At 37.6% G+C, this 21,442-nt stretch overlaps 3 protein-coding genes across 3 annotated transcripts; 1 reads left to right on the plus strand and 2 right to left on the minus strand.

Annotated features, from left to right (window-relative positions):
• Positions 1–1,929: 1,929 nt before the first annotated feature.
• Positions 1,930–14,809, minus strand: LOC145234214 (uncharacterized). The gene is made up of 17 exons (XM_080098969.1): positions 14,737–14,809; positions 14,515–14,580; positions 14,380–14,454; positions 14,239–14,280; positions 13,641–13,700; positions 11,256–11,315; positions 8,590–8,649; positions 6,832–6,972; positions 6,583–6,696; positions 5,204–5,327; positions 4,968–5,028; positions 4,841–4,889; positions 4,513–4,573; positions 4,286–4,329; positions 3,828–3,908; positions 3,655–3,726; positions 1,930–3,447 (listed from the first exon to the last, which is right to left on the minus strand). Exons 1-17 carry the CDS (start codon positions 14,807–14,809, stop codon positions 2,450–2,452), a joined length of 2,181 nt encoding a protein of 726 aa, XP_079955095.1. The 3' UTR covers positions 1,930–2,449.
• A 286-nt stretch (positions 14,810–15,095) lies between these two features.
• LOC145234215 (receptor-interacting serine/threonine-protein kinase 1-like) lies at positions 15,096–18,070 on the minus strand. The gene is made up of 3 exons (XM_080098970.1): positions 17,963–18,070; positions 16,206–16,381; positions 15,096–15,948 (listed from the first exon to the last, which is right to left on the minus strand). The coding sequence occupies exons 1-3, from the start codon at positions 18,068–18,070 to the stop codon at positions 15,105–15,107; spliced, it is 1,128 nt and encodes a 375-aa protein (XP_079955096.1). The 3' UTR covers positions 15,096–15,104.
• Positions 15,816–21,267, plus strand: LOC145233792 (putative MFS-type transporter C09D4.1). The gene has a single exon (XM_080098574.1). It carries the CDS (start codon positions 19,000–19,002, stop codon positions 20,410–20,412), a length of 1,413 nt encoding a protein of 470 aa, XP_079954700.1. The 5' UTR covers positions 15,816–18,999; the 3' UTR covers positions 20,413–21,267.
• Positions 21,268–21,442: the final 175 nt, after the last annotated feature.

A 21,442-nucleotide genomic window follows, 5' to 3' on the forward strand; every position in this document is an offset into this window, starting at 1 on the left:
TGGTTTAAACATTTTTTTATAACTCAAAAGCCCAAAATAACTGTTTATAGGACAATTAGTCGCATCACTTTTTCTTACACCGGCACCGTCAAAGTACTAAAACCGGCCGGTACAAAAATGTAACTACTTGTTCTTGCACACAAGCAAAAAAGAATGAAAAGAAACGTGCATTTGTCAATCCACCTTTGTTTAAGACCTTTACTATGAAACGGTAAATCTAGTGTTTAAATTGTTTCACCATTTTGATCTGAGTAGTGGACTGGTGCCAATAAAGTGCATTATTCCGTACTGAAGATTAATTTTACTTCGCGTTATTGCAAGGAACACCTTATAACTGCTGAAAAACAACAGTTGATAGAGGCAAGTTAAATATTTATTAAAGTTAACATTAAAGCAAAAATGATTGTTAAAGTCAAAATAAAGCGACTTACGTACGCCTATTGGGCAAGCGCCGTATAATTAGACCAAGTAGCCTAGTGCTTGGTCTTAAAAAAATCGACAGGTGGTAAAAATGCTATTACTAGTCTCCCAGTAGTTTTCTTGCCAGTTTTTTTTTATAAATTCGTTAAAATGAAACTTTGTCCGGTCTAACCACAATGGTTTCTTGTGAAAAACAACAAAAATTAACAACCAATCACTTCTAACTGTCAAAATTAATTTTTACTACAAGCGTGTATTGTATCTATTCTCGCTTTAAGCAACATAAGCTTATAGCTTAGTAATCACTATCGTGTTGTGCCACTCGAATCTTGAAAACGCAAACGCTTAAAACCCTACAATTATTTTTGTCAGCTATGAGATACATAGCAATTAGCCTAGTTATATAACCCGATTTATAGCCTATAACTATATAGCATACACTCTCAACCCAGTATAGGCTAGTTCATTTTGCCACCTATCAGGTTGGGATTTTCTTGCAAAACCCAGTGCCATGTAGCAGGCTATTTCGGACTTACGCTTGTCGAGCCAACAGTTTTTTTTGTATGTTAAGGAGTTCAATTTAGTTGAACCGTTCCTCTGGACCAGGGGTACACAACCTTTTCGCCCTGACGGCCGCATCACAGATCCATTGTTTTATAATTACTGACGTGAAGAAATAAGTTTATAACATATATATACAGGGTTGCCAATTGCCATAGGGTACGACATCCCTGTATATATACCATTGGCGCCTAAAAAGTCCTGATTAATTTGATGCACAAATTCAGCTGAACAGTCTAACGATCAGTATTTCACGGCCGCACAAACTCGTCTCTGAGGCGGCATACGGCTGTGCGACCGCCAGATTCTGCATCCCTGCTCTGGACTATTGCCTTGTAGTTTAAGATTCCTTTTTTAGAAAAACAAAAACAAAGTGGCTGAGACAGGATTAGAACCCACAGCCTTATGAAGTTTTCAGACACATGACGGGGCAGGGGGTCAGTTATCGTGTTTTGCGTTATCCCTGTGTCAAATATGTTTGTTAGTATACAATAAAATCACTTGAAATGTAGCTACAATTAGAAACATGTGCTTAATTTTGTTTTAAAGTATAACTAAAACAGTTTTACATCACAGTACGCCAGGCCAACTGAAGGCGCCATACCGAACCAGCCGGTCACCAAGCATTCACCACCAAGACTCCTGTCGTGGGTTTGAATCCTACCGCAGGCTAGATTTTCTAGCCTATACGCCTTGCCATATGGTAGTGAATGCTTGGTGACCGGCTGGTGCCTTAAATTGACCTGTCGTACTGTGATTTATATGTGAGTGTGCCGTGATCGCTGGTCTGCATAGACGCTTCAGGGCTGATCCCAGTTATGAATTTATGTTCATCTTAACTAAAACAGTTTTTAATCCACATATGGTTATACTTTGAGGGTCTTAACCGTGAGGGACCTCTTTCCGGATTTTTTTTAAAGCTTGCTATTGACATATAACACGACACCATATGGCAAAACTCATTTAATAAAGCTAAAGCGGATGATATAATAAAGCTTATAAACTAGTGATACAGGGATTACAAAGGAAGTGATATATAGATACACATTACGAAACTTAACGTTTTTGCACGTGTAACAAAATCCAGTTGCAACATAATCATATTTTGGTCCAGTAAAAATTGCTTTTGCATTAGTTGATTTCCTTTAAAAGGCAATTTTACACCGTAAAATATTAACACACTTCAATTGACTCTGTTTGATACAATTTGCTTTGACTTATTTGTTAGGCAAAAAATCGAAAAAATAAACAAACGATTGCAATAAGACAAAAAACACAAAATAATCACTAATGTACAATAATGAGAAACTTATCTCATATTTTAGTCCACACAGGGCTTGATAATAGCCATGTGGAAAAGTATGCACAAATCAAAGACCATGTTTTGGAAAAAGGACAGCATATTTCATGGTGGGGTTTTTAATTAGGGTTTAAATGTTAGAATGTACAACCAAAACAGTTTTTCCAGTCATGAACAACTACTGAATGAATCACTACGGTCTGAATTGCTACGAACTTGAACCGCTTCGTCGTACACATTGTTGTCCTCGTTGTTGACCTCCAAATACACGGCACTATCGCTGAAGTTCTCAATAGTGTCTCGATACTCGGCCACTGCAGCGCACGCGATCTGTCTTTGCTTTAATAATTCGTTGTCAATTAAAACCAACTTAACATCGCAGCTTTTTAAATATTTTGGACGTTGTAATTCGGACAAATCATTACACGACTTGTACACCTCTCTTGCCTGGACAAATTTGGTTTTTGCCCTTCTGAGGCATTCTGCACGACCCTTTGATTTGGAGTCGTTTGCTTGTTCAACTCCCGAACCATGTGACCGATCTTCATTTAGTAGCGGAAAGCTTTCTTCATCCAGGTACATTTCTCCGAGTACAACCAGACCATTTGCAAAGATACTGGTATCTTTAGCCGCCTCTTCTGTATTGTGTATGGCTGTCTCAAGAGTGCCTACAGCATCCCTATACATGCCAACCAGATATTCGATCTGTCCTTTGTACAACTGACATTCGAAGGACAGGACACTCACTAGACTTTTGCTACACACGGCACGATCCACTTGTAGTCTGTTCTCTTTAACTGTCGGTATAAGTAAGGCCTCTATCATCGGTTTTAGCTTGTCATCTTTTACCAGTTCCCTGCTAAGAAGAAACGACTCATACGCGCATTGCTTTAACCCTTTGGCTTTGGCACTGGGATCTGGTAAGTTTTGGAAACAGTTGTTTGATACTGCAAGAAACCATGTCGAATCAAACAGTTTTCCTTTCATTCGTTCTTCGGCAGCAAATTTTAATAAATATCGATAATTTTCTTCATTCAGTGTGGACATCTTCATTGCAAAATTTTCCGCTAAAGTTTTGCATTTTGTAAAGTCTTCCTCTTTTAGGCTGGTTTTTGCCTCCTTCCGTATTTTTTGGTCGTTTGTCAGATAAGCATATACTTCAGGATCTAAGGCACAAGACGTTCTTTTTATTTTAAACAAAACTACAGAATACTTAAGCAATTGGCCGTTTGGAAATTTACTCCAACATTTATTTATTCAATTCGTACACTTAAAAGTCAGTCTTATGACTGAACCACGTTGAGATAGATTCGACGTTTAATTAGTTTTACACGATTTTTTATTAACTGAATTTTCGTAATGCGCTTACTAACCGTGGCTTTTGAAAAACGATGTCATTCTTTTTTTGTATGCCGGCCCAGGGATGGTGCTCATCTCTTTCGGCACTACACACATACGGTAAGCTAACATAAACCGATTCGCTAGTTTTTATGTTCTAATTATTCTTTCTTTTACTTTTTTTAATAGTTTTTAGTGAACAAATTACCTTCTTGGGAATCGAGTGGGGTATTGGGTTGTTCTTTCATTTCTAACAAGTACGAAGCAAGGCTTTTGCTTCGAATCCGACCTATAGAGTTTGAAATACAAGATACTTGTTTGCGACTTAAAACACTAAGTACCCCAAATCAATGTTGTAAACCATAAAAAATATCGGCCCATTTTCTTACATTTGCATAAGGAAACACAAGAAAATATTTAATGTTCTAAATCGAGTTTAAAACGACAAGAAAAGTTTAAAAAGCCAATGTCCAGATCTTGGCGTTTTGTTTGAATTTTCGGGGCTAAATAATTTGTAAAAAGTTTACTAAGGTTGCAAACAAACCAAACAAGTAATTGTTTATTATGCCTTAAATGCAAGGTTTAAATTAGCATATCAAATATATCTGCAAATACTACCAGCCGTTTGGGTTTGTCAGAAGCAGACGTGTTTTGTTTGTGACCTACCTTTCTTACCATCCCCCTGGTCTATAGAGGATAAAAACTTTGCCCTGAAATAGAAGGTCATAACTTACAGTAAAACTGCAATACACAATAAAACCACCCAAAGAAATATAAAACTGATCTAGTATAGAGAAATTACTTACAGTACCTTGCGAAAGTAGACTCTATTCCTACTTTTTATGCAAACGCGAACAGAAAATTGAATATAATTTTAAAATTAGTTCAAATACCTGGCCGATTTTGGTGGTAATGCAGGTGGAGAGACAAGAACTTGCGAATTTTTGTCTTGAGCTGTAATTATATGGTGCAAAAAGCAAAGATATTTTTTAATGTTAAGATTGAAGAATCACTACTTCAAGATTTATTGTCACAAAACTTCAGAAAAGAAAAGTAAATCTCAAAGCATCAAACGAAAAAAATGCGAGTAGACTGTTTCTAATTTGCGTTAATTGAGACAAAAAATGTCTAGTTTGTTTTGTATGTAAGATTAACGGCACTGCGGCTAATGTCTTCATTTGAAATGTGCGCAATTTAGGCTTTTACATTTTACATTTTTACCTTTTATTTGCGGACTGTTTGCGTTCGACGTAGTTGGCTTGATCGTTACCTACAAAAAATATTTAAGTTATCTGTTTATTTTTGTAGGCATTTTAATAGCAACAAGAAACTAAAATACTGTATTTACTTGTGTTTTGAGCTTTTCACTATCAGAAGGTGTTTTCCTGTTTTGACCAACATCACTTTTTCTGGGAAATAGACTGGTTTTTACTGAATGTGTGCGATTAATATACTCAACAAACCGTGGTCGTTTGGTTGAAATTTAAGAGATAAAAGAACAAAAACGGATTTATTTCTGTTAAAGGTTGGTCAAATAGAGTAATAGACAATCAACAAAGCTTGTACTGGACTTGTATAGCCTACGTGATTTTGTTTTTGGGCAATTTGTGGTCTTTTTCCCACTTGGTGACTTTTTCCCGGACGTCCCCATGACGAATTCCGTAATGAGCAAATCTTTCATTCCCATCATCAAATTCAGCAGGTGTGTCTGCACAAAAAGATTTTTATAAGTTATTGTAACTTAAATATTTTAGGAAGCGTTTGATATGATGCAGAGGTGCACAACATGCGGCCTCAGAGACGATCGTGAAAATGTATGTTATAATATATCCACAAGTTCTACCTACATTATCGCGTCATATACGGCGTAAAATATTTGTCGTCAGCTGACTGTTCAGCTAAATTTGTGCATCAACTTTGAAATTAATCAGGATTTTTTTAGGCGCAAAGGTATATATAAAGTGATGCCATACCGTCCTTATTTCTAATATTTGTCCTTATTTTGAAGTGCAATGTCTTAGAAAAATTTATTATCCTTATTTCTAAGAAATGTTATTGTTTTTGCGAGTCCTTATTTTGTCCTTTTTTAACAAAGAACAGACTTGGTGAAATGACAGTCAAATCCCTGCTACAAGTAAAAGTAAACCTAGACCTTAGCTGTCGTGAGATGTACGAAGTATTTTCTACGTAAAAGGAGTTCCAGGAACAGATTGTTTCTGGCAAAAAAACATAGCATACTATATGTCATAATTCGTATAAATGCAAAGATTTGATGGAAAACGTTTGTTGCCTTCCGTATCAATTCAATTTTCGGTTGTCCTTACCAAAAATAAATAAATAAATAAATAGTACAGAAAATAAAAGGTTTTTAGACAAGAGTTAATTGTACGTTGGTATTCCCAGGCTTTTTAGAATGTGCAAAAGTAGCTCCTTAACTTTGGCAAAGTGGAGCCACTGCCATATAAAGGGCACCGAAGTTGTATCTCGTCACCGACAAAAACATATAATAAGGATTGCATTTAGCGGATTACTTTAGATTACTCGACAGACAAGTTAGGAATTACTCTGAACTAAAGTTTTGTTTGTTTTGTTATATTGAACAAAGATGCAAATGGCCAGACCAATACCATGTTTCATCATACACGAGTTGTGTGTTTCGGTCAAAAGACGAAACAAGTGTAATTGTTTAGCTGCCTGAATTGTAGGGTGATTTCAGTCCTATATGCTCCCTCTGCGCATGATTATGTTGACATTATATTAAAGGTTTATTATGGTGTATTATTTAACAGACGCCATAGTAAATGATGACAAACTGAGCAAGGTTTAGTTGATCAATGATCTGAGGCACTTAATCAAAATAAATAAGTACCTTATCGGGAGCAGTACTTTAGGGTGACTCCAAAACACAAAAATATCGTTTATAAAATATAAGCTTAAAAAAATAATCGCTTTTAACAGATCACCTTTTGATGCCTTTGAAACCTGCTGCTTTTCTTTTTTGCGGTGTTTCTTTGCGTTCTTTCTCTTTTTTTCTTGTTGTTGAAATTCAGAGTTGTAGTCAGGTTGTCTATTTTTACCTGCAAAATTTAGACAAGCTTTGAAATATATAAGTTTTTACATATTTTCAAATTACAGAGCGCAATCCATAGGTCAGGATTTTTCACTTTATGAAACTAGATAACCTTTTTTGTGTTCATTTTTTGTTTACTCACCATGACTGACTGGGCTTAGGGGAAAAAATTCTGTCGGTTGTTTACCAGAAAATGGCGAAGTTGATGTTGATTGAAGCTGGGTTGAAGATCTTTGTCCGCTCCGGGCGTGTTTTCGTGGGGTGTTCCTCACGCCTATCGCCCCTAAATAAACAAACGCTGGTCAAACAAGAAAAGTAACTAGACTATGGAAAGAGTCGTTTAAACCAGTGCTCCGCAACCTTTTTTCACGCACGTCACACCATACAAGCTTTAAATGTTCGGCGGCAAACCCGAACCAAAAAATGCGATAATTTTTCGAAAGACTAAAAAAAGCATTAAGCAAGGGGTCTTAAACTTCTTTGAGGGCCCAAAACATATTTTGCGATGGTAAAGGGCCGTACTCGTACTATTGGAACTTCTTCTGTAAAAGTAATTTGAACAAAAATATTATGTGCTTATGTTGTGCGTTCATGCCATTTAATGTACAAAAAACATTCGTAATGCAATAAACGGATATACATGCAATTACGACACAATTAAAAAATTTGACTCAACAATTGGAATTGCTGATTTTCAACAGGAGGAACTATTTCCATCATACGATTAAATAGTCGCATTGATTTCTAGCCCTTACGAATAAAGTTGGAATAAAGTTTAGTTGGATGTTGTAGACTACTGTATCATTTGCTATAACGTTAAAATACACAAAAACAAATTTAAAACAAAAAGTTACGGTTTTGTGGCGGCACACCCAGCATCGTCTTGCGGCACACCAGTGTGCCGCGGCACAGCGGTTGCGGAGCACTGGTTTAAACTAACGCATGACTATAGAACAGTGGTTCTTAACCGGGGTTCGATCGAACCCCAGGGGTTCGGCAACGCCGAATCAGGGATTCGACGAAGGTCTTTTTGAAGTACAATACAAATACTTGTTTTCGCTAAAAACGGCAATTTGTAGTTGCTCAATATCAAAACAATGGATGGTTAAACTTAGGCAGGGTGTTTTAAACTGCTCTAAACAGTTTTTGTGGTAGCTAGAAATTAATCTGGGTTTTTTGGGCGCTATTAGATGGTAAATACATGATATAAACCCAGTATTTTAAAACAAAAATAAGCAGGTAAATGGCGGTCGTTGGTGAAATAAGAATCTGCGATGCGGCCGTCCTAGCAAAATGGTTGTGCACCCCTGCACTAAGGTTTTATTTACTTTTTTGACGTAACAAAGAGCATTGTTCGCGTTGTTCGTAAGCAGAAACACAACAAAGTTTTGTTGGCAGCAAAAATTTATTGCTTCATCTTTTTCATGTTTGTGTTCAGATGCTAAAAATACAATGCTTCATTTTGGTAAAAACTAAAAATTGCCGGAATTAAGGCAATCATGAAACAAGTTGATTGTAATATTATGTCAGAATTTAACAAAATGACAAACAGTAACTGTTGCCACTACGTTTGAACAAAAACTATTTATGACCCATCAAACAAAATGGGTTAAAAACCTATAGGATGCAACTTTGGGGTTCGACCAAAGGCTGAAGAATATCGTAGGGGTTCGGCCGTTATAAAAAGGTTAAGAACCACTGATATAGATATAAGAACGAAGTCCAAACCAAAGTAGAAACACAGCATAAGCGGCAAAGGTTTCGAAAACGTAAATTTGCTTATTTTCTTGTATATGTAGCTTTTTAGCGTTTAGCTATAAACCAAAAAATGTTGGTTATCCAACAAGTGATTTTATTTCGGGGACAAAAAGGTTTGTAAAAAACTGCAAACAAATTATACCTCTTTGTTCGCCAGCAGATGAACTTGGCTCTTCCATAGGCATCCTTTCCCGTGCTTCATCTACAAAACAGAACCATTTTGGTACCTGGGAAACGATACAATCAAAGACGCGCAGTCATTTAGTAAGCAACGCTTAGTTGCTTTGTGTGCAGTAAGTACAAGGGAGATAGACTGTAACATACTTTTTGTTTTGTTTTACACCAACCTATTTCATTGGGAATTTTGAAAACTGTAGAAAAACAGAACTAATAAACCAAATGTTAATTACGAGGTCTACTTACCCTTTTTAGGGTCGCGAAGTATTTCAAAATTTCCCATGAATATAAGCTTCGCATCTACAGTATTATTGAACTTCGTTTTTTTTTCAACATTTAGTTACATATAACTACGTAACTTTTACGCACAGTCTATGTAACAATGTAATAAGTTAAGCGCACCTGTGCAAGCAGTCATGCGTTTTCTGCACTATCTTATTAAAAGCAAATACAGATAAAGATTAGAAGTAGAGGACGATCTTCGGCTTGCCGTCTCTCAATTAAACCTCCAATTGATTTGTTGTGTTCTCAACACAGAGCCCACCGTTCTCATTTGTCAGAATAAATACGTTCGTTTACCGTATTTACCCTATTGTAAGCCGCCCTCGTTTATAAGCCGCCCTCGATTATAAGCCGCATGTTGAGGTGTCAAAAAATAATGTAAGCCGCCCTCGATTGTAAGCCGCGGCTGGGATGTTAGATACTATTGCTTCATCATAAATCATTATGTTGCTACGTAGTACAACTTTTTGCCCATGTTTGTTAGTCACGTTAATAATTGTACCCAACGGAACGTATATCGACGTATAATCTGTACATGCATACAAGTTTTGAACCCCAAATAAATTAAAAAGTTTAAGTGTGGAAACAATACCGGTATAAAATAAATATGTAAGCCGCTCTCGATTGTAGGCCGCCTCCGACTATAAAGCCGCACAAACGGCAGGTAAAAAACAATATACAATCGAGTAAATACGGTACCTATACTGTTTTATGTGAAAATAGCAACTGACAATAGCATATAACAGTCCTAATATTGATATTTAGTTGCTTCGTATCTTCCACAAACTTACATGCTAACAAAATGCTTGGGTCGCGAAAAATTAGAGGAATTTTTTTAGCGTCGCGCCAAAAAAGAATTTGCGGACCCCTGCTGTATACAGTACAATCAAAGACGCCTTGATATTTGGCCTTGTCGGTCAATGCATCAAACAATGCGTTGGACTTTGTCATTTATTCAATTGGCTCAAATTGTTAAGCATTAGTTTACACAAGTCGGATGTCGGGATGTGGGCCGTTGGTATTTAAACTTTATTTCACCTGCTTACAAAACCTGAATTTTTTTCACCTGAAGAAGTAGAAGACGAAAAATTACTTGCAGAGGTCTGGTTTTGAATAATGGAAGCCGGTCCTGCAGATAACAAACAGCTACTTTAAAACTAGATTTGTGATGATTTTTTTCCACTTTTCATTCAGCTTATCTGCTGACCACCATTAATGCATGTGCAGTTGTAACAAAACAAGAACCAAAAAATCGCTAATACATCTAAAATTGTACAATTGAACTGTGTTGACTTGTCACCAATCGTTGCGATAAACCTTATTTTTTAAGCAAACTTAAGTGCTTCAAACCATATACTGGCTTTGGGTATGCTTGCGCCTTCCATTTGTACTATTATCACAAATTCAGTAATAGTAACTTATATAATAAACTCAAAAAGCATAAAATAGCCATAGGCCTTTAAAGCAAATACCTTTTCGTGTGAAGGTTGAAGAAGTTGAAGCTTCGTTTGTAGTATGATGATATGGTGCAGGCTCATGAAAGTTTTTTTTTGCTAAACGTTAAAAAACGTTTGTTTTGGTAAAAATCGTAAAATTTTAGTAAGAAGTTGGATTTTTACACGAACATTCGAATTATATGTTGTACGTGAATTTAGAATAGTACACGCAAGGGGACGGATAATAAGCTTACCACCATATTTGAAACCAATTTGGTAAGTTTGCAATTTCGAAATTAGTACAGCATCTCTACTGATGTTGTTAAACGTATTAGCCCAACTTCTGTGTGGGTTTTTCTGCTTTTGTAGGGCAAGAAACCCGCATCTTTTTCATTCACACAATAAAGATTCTCCAATTCTAACGTTTGATTGATATTCTATGACTTTTTAATCGAAAATTCTGATTTAGCCCGAGAGGATTGGATGAATCGATTCAAAATGGCAACACTTACCAGTGAGCAACGACTAAATTAACACATTTTAAAGCTTAATGTGTATTAGTGTTCTAAAAGTCTCCTTTTTAAGGAGAAAATTTCGGCTGCAGCCTGAACTTTTTCGTAGCACAAAATGTTTGATGTGAAAATACCGATTAATGAAAACGATAGTTGTAAATCTACATTATTTGTGCAAACACGTTTAAGTGGTTCATAAAAGAAATTGCTTTGTGCAACATAGGGTTTGTAAACGAGCAGCAACCCCATAAATTCCATTCGGTCCGGTGTAACGACTAGCAAGAGAGTTGAATGCAATTTACGCGCAAGTACAATTCTTTGTATGTAGCGGCCCACCATTATGCCTAGTTCGTCGACCCTCAATTTTACATCCGGGTTACAATAAACTGTAAAAGTTATACCTCTTTGTCCATCAGTTGAAGTTCCCGGAGTTTCATGCGGTGTTTTTTGCTGTGTTTCATCTACAAAACACGTGAGTATGAGACAAGTGTTGTCCAGTTTAATCTGGTCCCGTTGTTTAATCCGAAACGAACACAATAAAAAAACATACAGGTCCACAGTCGTAATATGGATGGTACGTGCAAGGGGAGGGCTTTTAACCTGTCCAACACCTTGTTTGGAACCAATTTTGTAAGTTTGGAATGTTTAAACTATTTGCGATTCTTATTTTAGGCATGTTGCAGTTTTGTGAGTAAAGAACACAATAGGCACGGCCTTTTACACGAAATAAAAAAAATGGACCCTCTTTTGTTTTTTCCCTTCACTCACAGTGACTGTCCGAACCCCGAGGATAGAATTCCGTCGATTGGTGCCTAGAAAATTCAGCAGTCGATTGTAGATCGGTTCTAGCATCATCTCCACTGGTGTTGTTGTGTCTTCTATTTCGTCCTATCTCCCCAAGTATCACAAACATTACATAGCAAATATAGCAACAAAAGATATGAGAACAGTTTAACCAAAAATAATTCAGGTTACCACACGACAGAGGTTGTAAAAACTTAAACGCATTAGCCCAACTTTTGTGTGTGTTTTTTCTGCTTCAAAAGTTTTTGGGCAATAAACATGAATCTTTTTCATTCCCATAATAATAAGGTTGCATAACTCTAACGTTTTGATTATATTCGTTTACCTTTTGATCGCAAATTCCGATTTGGCTCAAAAAGATTTGATGGTTTATATCGGTTTAAAATGTCACTTACCAGTGAGCTATATAACGACTAAATTAACACATTACAATCAAATACAATGCTGTCAGTTGTTATACAATAGTTTTAGCGTTGGAAAACCAACTGGTTGTGCAGCGAAGTCGCAACCTAAGATAATAAGATAGGTAAAGTCTACTATATTTTTTTCGGCTTCTGCCTGGACTTTTTCCAAGAGCATTTTGTTAGATGTGTAAATAAAAATAAATAAAAACAATGGTTGCAAAACGTCATTATTTAGCTAGCAACATCACAAATTCCATTCGAACTAGTTAAAAGGCTAGCAAGCGAGAACTGTTTAATTTACGCCGTTAGTACATATATTTTAATTTACATGCCGACAGCCGTAAGTTATACAACGCAGCCTTCCCTTAAGGCCTATTCCTTGTCCCATATTTCACCAGGGTTACAATAAATTCGCATTTAAAGTTATGCCTTTTTGTCTATCAGTTGAAGTACCTGTGGTTTTAATTGGTGTTTTTGGCTGTGTTTTATCTACAAAACAAAACCAGTACGTATCAGATAAGTCTTATCCAGTTTGATATGCTCTCGTTGTTCAATCCCAAACGGAACAGAACAGTACAGGCCACAAAACAGGTCCGTTGTCGCTTTTAGAAGAGTGTGTGCAAGGGGACGGCTTATAACCTTACCATCATGTTTTAAGCCAATTTGGTAAGTTTGGAATTTCGAAACTATTGAAATTGCTTTAGTACAGTATTCTGTTACTTAGACTTCCTGCCATTTTGTGTACAATGGATGCAATAGGCACGGGCTTTTTTTCTTTGAGCGAAAATTGGGGTCTTTTTTTGAAGCGGCGCAAATACTTGTAAATTTTACTTTTCGAAATCTCACTACCCATTTTATGTGCAATTACAAGTACAACAGCTTTGTAATTCTTTTGGTTTCACGAATATTACCACTCCAGTTTTGGCCAATTGTATTCGGTCTTTTGACAAAAAAATCCGATTTGGCCCGATCAGATTTAGGCTTAATGAATTATATATATCGGTTCAAAATGGCAACACTTACTAACGACTAAATTAACAACATTACAATCAAAATCCACTGCTGTCATTTGTTACGCAATAGTTTTAGTCGTGGAAAACGGATTGGTTTTAAGGCTAGGTCGCAAACTTAATGTGTGCTAGTGTTCTGAAACTCTTCTATTAAAATAATACATTACGATCCAAAGCAAAGCTGTCAGTTGATATGCAATAGTTTGAGTCGTGGAAAACCAATTGGTTTTAAAGCTTAATGTGTATTAATGTTCTGAAAGTCACCTTTTTAAATTTCGGCTGCGGCCTGAACTTTTTCGAAGTACAAATTGTTTGATGTGCAAATACAAATCAATGAAAACGATAGTTGTAAATCTTTATTATTTGTGCAAACACGTTGGCGTTGTTCATAAAATTACTTGCTTAGTGCAACGTACTGTTTTCTAAGGAGCTAGCAACCCCACAAAGCAAGAGAGTTTTATTCAATTTACGCACAAGTACATTTATTTGTATGTTTCGTGGTCTACCTTGACGCCAAGTTTGTCGCTCAATTTTACACCAGGGTTACAATAAACTGTAAAAGTTATACCTCTTTGTCCATCAGTTGAAGTTCCCGGAGTTTCATGCGGTGTTTTTTGCTGTGTTTCATCTAAAAAACAAGTGACTGTGAGACAAGTGTTTTCCTGTTTAATCTGGTCTCGTTGTTTAATCCGAAACGAACACAATAGAAAACAATACAGGTCCACAGTCGTAATATGGATGGTACGTGCAAGGGGAGGGTTAATAACCTTTCCACCTTGTTTGGAGCCAACTTCGTAAGTTTGGGATGTTAAAACTCTGCAGTTTTGTGAGTAATGAACGCAATATGCACTGCTTTTTGGCATGTAATGAAAAATGGGGGGCCTCGTTTAAATTTTTCCTTCACTTACACGGACTGTCAGACTTTTTGTACCTGATGCTGGTAAGACAACAATGGTTGGGAAACATGCTTACTGTGGCCATGCGTTCAAGCAATGTGAGTGATCCTGAATTACTCTTACTCTGACATAATCAGACCCAAATGTTTTATTTTGAACAATACGATTTGACAAGCGCAAGTTCTAAATCTTTGCGGTAAAAATTTGATTGCACAATAAATATATCTGTAATTTGGATGCATTTACGACTCGAATCAAAACTATTCCTACCATAACCTTCTTCGTCGTTTGCATCACCATTCTGGGATGAATCTAAAACGGTAAATGTGTTTGCTCAACGTAACCAACTTTGCTCAACTTTTTTGTGTTTTGAGATGGAAAGTAAATAAAGTGCAATACTTTATCACGCACCTGTTTCGCTGCTTTGACTTTGCTTCTCGCTGTCTGTAGAAACGTCATCATCACTCGTCGATTGCAAATCACTATCTGAAGACCCAAATTCGGCATTGTATTTGAGCTATTTCAAAAACATAGAAAACAACGTACCTAAAGGAGAGTCAGAACTCGTTGAAGAGTCACTAGAAATCTCGGTGGTATTGACTGCAGCTGTTTCTGTAGAAAAAAACTATCTTTGTGACAAACTAAGATTGATTCAAGGAATCATTTTTACAACAATTAATATGTTGATGCGCTCTTTGGGGCTCGGTTTTAACGTTTGGTTAAAATTACAAAGAATGTTGGGTGTGTTTGAACCAAGAGTGGACAAACTGCCCATGGGGCAAATCCCGTCCCAACCAGCTAAATTATTCGATGTGGAGCTCTTCAACCCCACGAGAAACATTACTTGCTACAAAATTTTAAATAGCACAATGATGGTAGTTAATATTTATCTGAAGAGGCAATCTTAGTGAAATAGCTTAAAGTTGCAAAATGCACGGCTCGTCGTGACGCCATTGATATTGGTTTTAGCCCTCGGCTAGGAAAACTTGTCAAACCATATGGTTTAAATAATAAGTCACACAAATAAAACCTTTTTTGAGGGGGCTTCTGTTGAACGCTTTACCAAGTACCGGCTTCTAAGAGCGTTAAAACTATAAATTCAACCAAGCAATGGAATGTAGGGGCTTTCGATTATTTTAAAACGTACCTGCAAACTGCATTGAAGTTGCAACACTGACTGAAAAATCTTTCAGTCTGGGCCAGTGTGACAAAGGAAACAGTTGAGAAACATTGGAGCTGGGAAGTTTTTTGATGACTTGACGAACAGACTTTCGAACTACATAATCATCCTGCTCGCTTAGCAACCTCCGAAAACTCTTTTTCACTTTCGATAGACGAGGTCGACGTGACGGATCTCCCTGCCAGCAACGCTGCATTGATTTTACCATGACATCCTTGATTGGTGAGTGTGTGATTGAAGCCAAATCGGGACGTTGTCCGTTCACAATAGCAACAAAAAGTCCATCGTCAAGATGCTTGTAAGGAAGTCGTCGCACCAAGATAACGTACAAGGTCATCCCAAAACTAAACACATCCTCTTCTTTGCTCATGCTAATTCTAGGGTTTTGAAGCCTCTCTGGTGCAGCATATACGTACGTAACCTCGCTTATAGAACCTTCAGGTGTGCCAGGTGTACGCAAACTTGTGTGATCGATAATTTGTGCACTGCCGAAATCGCCAAGTTTACATCTAAGATCATCTGTTAGAAGAATGTTGTCTGGTTTTACATCGCAATGGGTTAGACGTTTGTAGTCGGTAAAGTTATGAAGATGGGAAAGTCCATCAACGATATCCGAAGCCATACGAAGGAGTAACACATCTGCTAGTTTAATCCTTGGATTAAAAAGGAGATCTTTAAGGCTACCGCGCGGCATGTGCTCCATAAGGATACCCATTCCATGCTGCCACTTTGCAGCGCCGTATACACGGACGATTCTTTCGTGACTGGCTTGTTGCAAAAGACAAACTTCCCGCAATACTCTGTTGCAAACAAAGCATTGATTAATTGACTGAAGTCAAAAACTTTTTTTATGTTTTTACCACACGTTCTACTGCCAAGACATATACGGATTTACCAGAATTGGCACCAGCCTTGAATTTTTACTCTATAGAATGTTTATCATAACTTGTTCCACATGCAGGCTTAGTAACAATAATCAAAGCCCTTATACGCAGAATAACATTAACGCTACACCATGGATTTGCAAATTCAACTGGAAAAACGTATTATCAATTACCTATCCTCTTGCTTTTTGCGTTCTCTGGAGTTGCCATGAATGGCAACACATTTGATTGCAATAATGTCCAAAGACTTGTGATGACATAACCTGACGAGACTAGATGACCCTGAGCCCAGATTACCCCCTTCACTAGAAGGAACACATCGAATGCTTGATGCTTTGAAGTACTTTGGCTGTATAATAGCTTTGCAATAGAAAAACGCATTATTTGCATTTACAAATGTTTACATGAAACAATACTACCATATTAAACTGTTTTTGCATTTTCTTACCGTATACATTTTTTTCCAACGCATCTGCTCACAATCAAAACGGTATGTGTTTTATCTACCCGATAGTCTGTATACCTTATCTACCGGATAGTCTGCGTTGCTAACCCTAGTAAATTATTGGCAAAGCGGGGGTCACAAAAATAAACACCATTAGTGCATTTAATGACGTAAAGTGGTGTGTATTTATGGGAGCTTCACGAACAAAAGCTGCAAACATTACGGTGAAAACTTGACGTGTGTAAAGTTTTGTGGCACATGAAGGTCAATGGACTAACAAAAAAGTGAAAGTATTATCAAGCACGTTTAATAGAACAAAAACAACAAAAATAATACATGTGTTCAGCCTCTATTTTTCTTGTTTACTTCCAGTCTAGACCACTTATAAAAATATTGTTGCAAAACAAAGCCTTCTAGATAAAGTGTCTTCTTCAGATACTTTGTAACTTATTATTGAGTGAAAAAAAAATGCACTGGCAAATGCACTACGACTGCAGCATAAGGTGATTTTTTCAGGATTATCAATTTTGTGATTCTTATACCCTATAGTCCATGTTAAATCTACTGCTTGGGGGTTAAAGTTATTCTTGTTTAAACTTTATTATCAAGGCTTTCAGACATATGGCAGAGATGTGGAAAGTGTAAATGAAAACAAATCACGTCCGGAACTGCCATTTCCTGCAGAATGTACACCAAATCCGCAAACAATCCTGGTTATTGAAGGAATGCCTGAAATCAACCAGCAAAGTAACTGGCAAGATGCTAGTCGATGTCACTAATATTTACAAACATGTCCAGGTTTCGTGTCATGCATTTTGTCCAGCGCTTGTTGCAAACTGGAAACAATTTGCATTTTAACCCATGTTTCGGTGAAAACGTCCATCATAGGTTTTCTGCACTTAGAATAACATGCGTTACTTCTACGTATTAGGCGTGTTAAAGTTCATTCAGATTTTTTTGGAAGGGGGGCGGGGTTGCGAACTTAGCTACAAAGGTTATTTAAACAAGGACGAAGGACTTATAAAGGGGATTAAAAACTCCAACACAGCTTAATTTACTTCATTTCGTTTATTAACTTATAAAAACGGAAAAATGTTGTAGCGCAAAGAGCAATCAGGCCAGCGGTTTCCAACCAGGATGTCACGTTGGAAAAGTTCCATTCCAAGTCATCGAGTCAAAGAACTTAAATCGACTTTTTGTCGAATGCAGCGTTCAGTAGAAACAGTTGCGAGTCAGCTAATGTAATTTTTTTAAACTATACTAGAATACCGTACGTCAGAAAAGGTTGGGAAACACTGATTCGACCTTAATAAAAACGCACGCATGACAAATCATTTACAGCCCGGCTTTTCCAGAAACTTTTAACGTTAAGAAGAAAAATGGCGTAGATTCCTGGTCTTTATGCAGCTTTGCGCATTTTTTGCCAATGCATCTAAAAATGCTACATGCAGTTGTAATGCGTCTGCTGTTTTGGTGAAATATTACCAGGAAGGGCAGAGTCGGCGTTGGCAAAAATGTTCGTCGCAGTAGAGAGGCCGGACAATGTGCTTGCTTGTACTCGTGCTTGCTGTCAGTCGTGTGATTGACAGCCATTTTAATAATGTCATCCCTATTAGGATTCTATTTACGTTAAAAAACTAAACAGCTAGGAAAGCAAGCAGTTTTATGCAGATAACAGTCAGTCGAGTTACGTTCATTTCGCGTGGCCAAAATACACATAGCCACAACAATGAACAACATAACCAAGCCGGAAATAGCTGTTGCCAAACATTGAAACGTAGTGGGGAGGCAGAAAAGTGTAAGGCACAATCGGAGGATGAGGGCTGAACGCGCTACAGATACACCGTAAATATAAGGTGTTATGTGATCGGTGCTGTCGAAACTTGTAGGTAGTCATTTTGTGATGGTGTTGTTCTAACACAGTGGTTCTCAAACTTTTTAAGCATGCGGCGCATTAAAGTACTGAAATGTCAAATTTCAACACTATTGCTTTATATTAGTTTGAAACGTTGTCGTGCACACCAGTATTTCGGCATAATGTCCTGAAACACCAGGGACGGTTTGCACTTAAAAAAAGGAAATATTTTGCAGCACATTTGGAACTCTCACGGCACTCAGTTTGAGAATCACTGTTCTAACATAACACAACGAATAGTGCGAGTATGTTCATTGACAGGAACAGTATTCGTTGCAGGAATTGTGTGTTATTAGTCCTAAATATTTGTATTTAGGCAATCGTGTTTTCGAAAATTCAATACAATAGTCAGTATTACCAAGGTTTATGGGAAGATAAGTTTTTGAAATAGACGCTTGTTAGGGATAAAACATGCATGAAAAGCGCAGCTAAGCACATTGCATTAAAAAACTCAACTGGTAGAAATTGTTACCTAATGCCAAAACATACAGTGGTCCTCATAGAAATTATATACCGAACTAATGCTTATAGTCAGTGTGCATAATCAAGCAAGCTGGTTGTTCAGTTTTACACTGTTTGTTTTTTTAGCAGCAATCATTAGAAAATTATGGTCCCACCGACAACAAGCGATGAAAGTGAACAACTAATTGAGACAAACAGCGAAAAGGCATTGTTAATAGGACCTACAACAAAAGTGTATTTAAAAAGATGGTTGATTCTCTTTATTGGATCTGGCTCAATTTTCTTGCGGGGCTTTAACGAATCATGCTATGGACCGATAAACAACGTTCTGGCGGGTTATTTCAAAGTGTCGCCATGGCAAATAGACTGGTTTATTTTGACTCAATCAGTGGTTTACATCATCATAGCGGTTCCCATGTCGTGGATCACTGCTCGCATAGGATTTCGGAAGACCTACAACATAATGACTAGCACATTTCTATTGGGTTTTATCTTAATCACGGTGGGAATGTCAACTCAATTTGGTTTCGTGTCCGTGATAATTGGCGAAGCAATTCTTGGTGCTTCTTACCTTATATCGTGGTCGATACCTCCCCCGACAGCAGCTGTATGGTTTCCATCTAACGAGGTAGCTACTGCGGTTGCAATTCAAGTCGTGGGACGAGGTTTGGGAGAATCTGTTGGATCCGTGATTGCACCTGAATTGATAAACATTGACCAAAGTCTGGACGAAAAGCGTCTCCGTCTTGTAGGCATGTTTTCCGCAGTTACAATTTTGGCTGGGATTCTCACAATTTGCTCAGTGTTGTTTGTAACCGATTATCCACCATTGCCTCCAAGTGCGGCACAGGCAAAAGTGATAGCGGATAAAGCAATACAAGGCGATATGCAGAAGCAGAGTTTCGCTGAAGCCTTAAATCATTACAAACAGATTATGAAGCAACTCTTTACAGACTGGCACTTTGTTGGTTATTGGTATGCATTTGCCGTGTGTAACCCTGTCTTGCGGAACAACAGTGTCCTCCTGTCGTCCATTTTGTTACAAGTATTCCCTTCTCAAGCTGATCTCGACTCCAAAGCGGGCCTGGTTTTGATGGGTGGTTGGATCACATACACGATCGGTGGATTCATTACCGGTCCGCTCATTACGAAAACCAAGCGCTTTAAGGAAATCGTTCTTTTTGGCCTTCTGTTTGAAAGTATTTCATGCCTTGTAGTGTTGCTTGGTACCCGATTTCAGTCTATCAACTGCATATATGCTGGTGTGTTGGCTCAAGGCATTTTTCAGGGCATCGCCAATACTTCACTTTTCGAAATCATTGTAGAAAGTACGTACCCGTTGTCAGCAATGCTGGTAACAATGTTCACAGTTATTGGAATTGGTATTATACGCATGGGCTACCCAATCGTGGGTCGGGTAATGCTACAGACCATTGGGGCGACGGCCTGTACAGCTGTGCCTTTTGTTTGTACAATGCTCGCCGCTATAGTGGTTGCACTTCTAAAGCCTCGTTACAAGCGTAGCAAAGCGGATGTGCAAGAAGTCGATAAAAACTGAGAAGAATTTTAGTTGCAAGATGGTGATTTGTCACAATCCGTTTTTTAGGCCTTCCAAGATAGAAATCATTTTAGTTTTTCAGTTTCCATGTTACACGTGACATCTTTATTGTATATTTTTAGTCACTGCCACTAAGACGTCCGCCACTCAAAACTAGTGTGCTACGAAAAATGTTATTTTTTCAATATTTTATTTGTTGCCGTTTAGTACTGTGGCGAATTTTAATCACGTTCTATTTATGACGCATCTTTTGAATACTTTACCTTCACACACGTATTTTCACTTATTCTTTCACGTTACTTTGTTTTATTTGTTCGGATTATTACACACCTTCATGCACATAACATTCTTTACAGTTTATTATCCTGTGTTTCACTATTGTTTAGTCTGTATAATCGTTGTTATGTTTCGCCACTCATTTATTCACTTACTTGTTTTGTTTAATCGTTGTCATGTTTCGCCACTCATTTCTTCACTTAATTGTTTTGCGTGTTATTCTCACCACACAGTATCCTCACTAAATGGTTCTTGTTACACATGATGCTTTTCCTGTGTTTTATACGTTCGCCTCATATGTGCCGTTTGCGTGTTCACCCTTGTTGGTTCTGCGATACCCGGATGTGCCTCTTGGAATCACGTGATTTGTTAATCAACGTTATCAACGTGATTGGTGTGGTAAAACGTGCTTAGGAAGGAAGCATGGTCAGTCTTCCTCTGGGCGCCGTGCGAGTAACACCGTGTTGTTTAATGTCGTGTATTGCTGGCGTTGACTTGTAGTGAAACTTGTCGAATTCGGAGTTGTTTTATGTGAAGGCTTTTTATCGTTGTATTTAAACAAGGCGCCCATTAGTGAAACCAGTTTGTGGTCTTTCTTTGGCTTAGTGGTGAGCCGTTATTGCAGGGTTCGGGCCGTTTCCGAATTAGGGAGGCAGTTTTGGTTTTAAGGTATAGAATTAGGTTTAAGGGGTTGATTGGAATTTAACATCGCCACTTGAAAGATCTTTTAGCCGAATTCCCAATGCTGCCGAAA

The sequence above is a fragment of the Phallusia mammillata genome, chromosome 6 (assembly GCF_965637545.1).
Source record: "Phallusia mammillata chromosome 6, kaPhaMamm4.hap1.1, whole genome shotgun sequence".
Lineage (NCBI taxonomy): Eukaryota > Metazoa > Chordata > Ascidiacea > Phlebobranchia > Ascidiidae > Phallusia > Phallusia mammillata.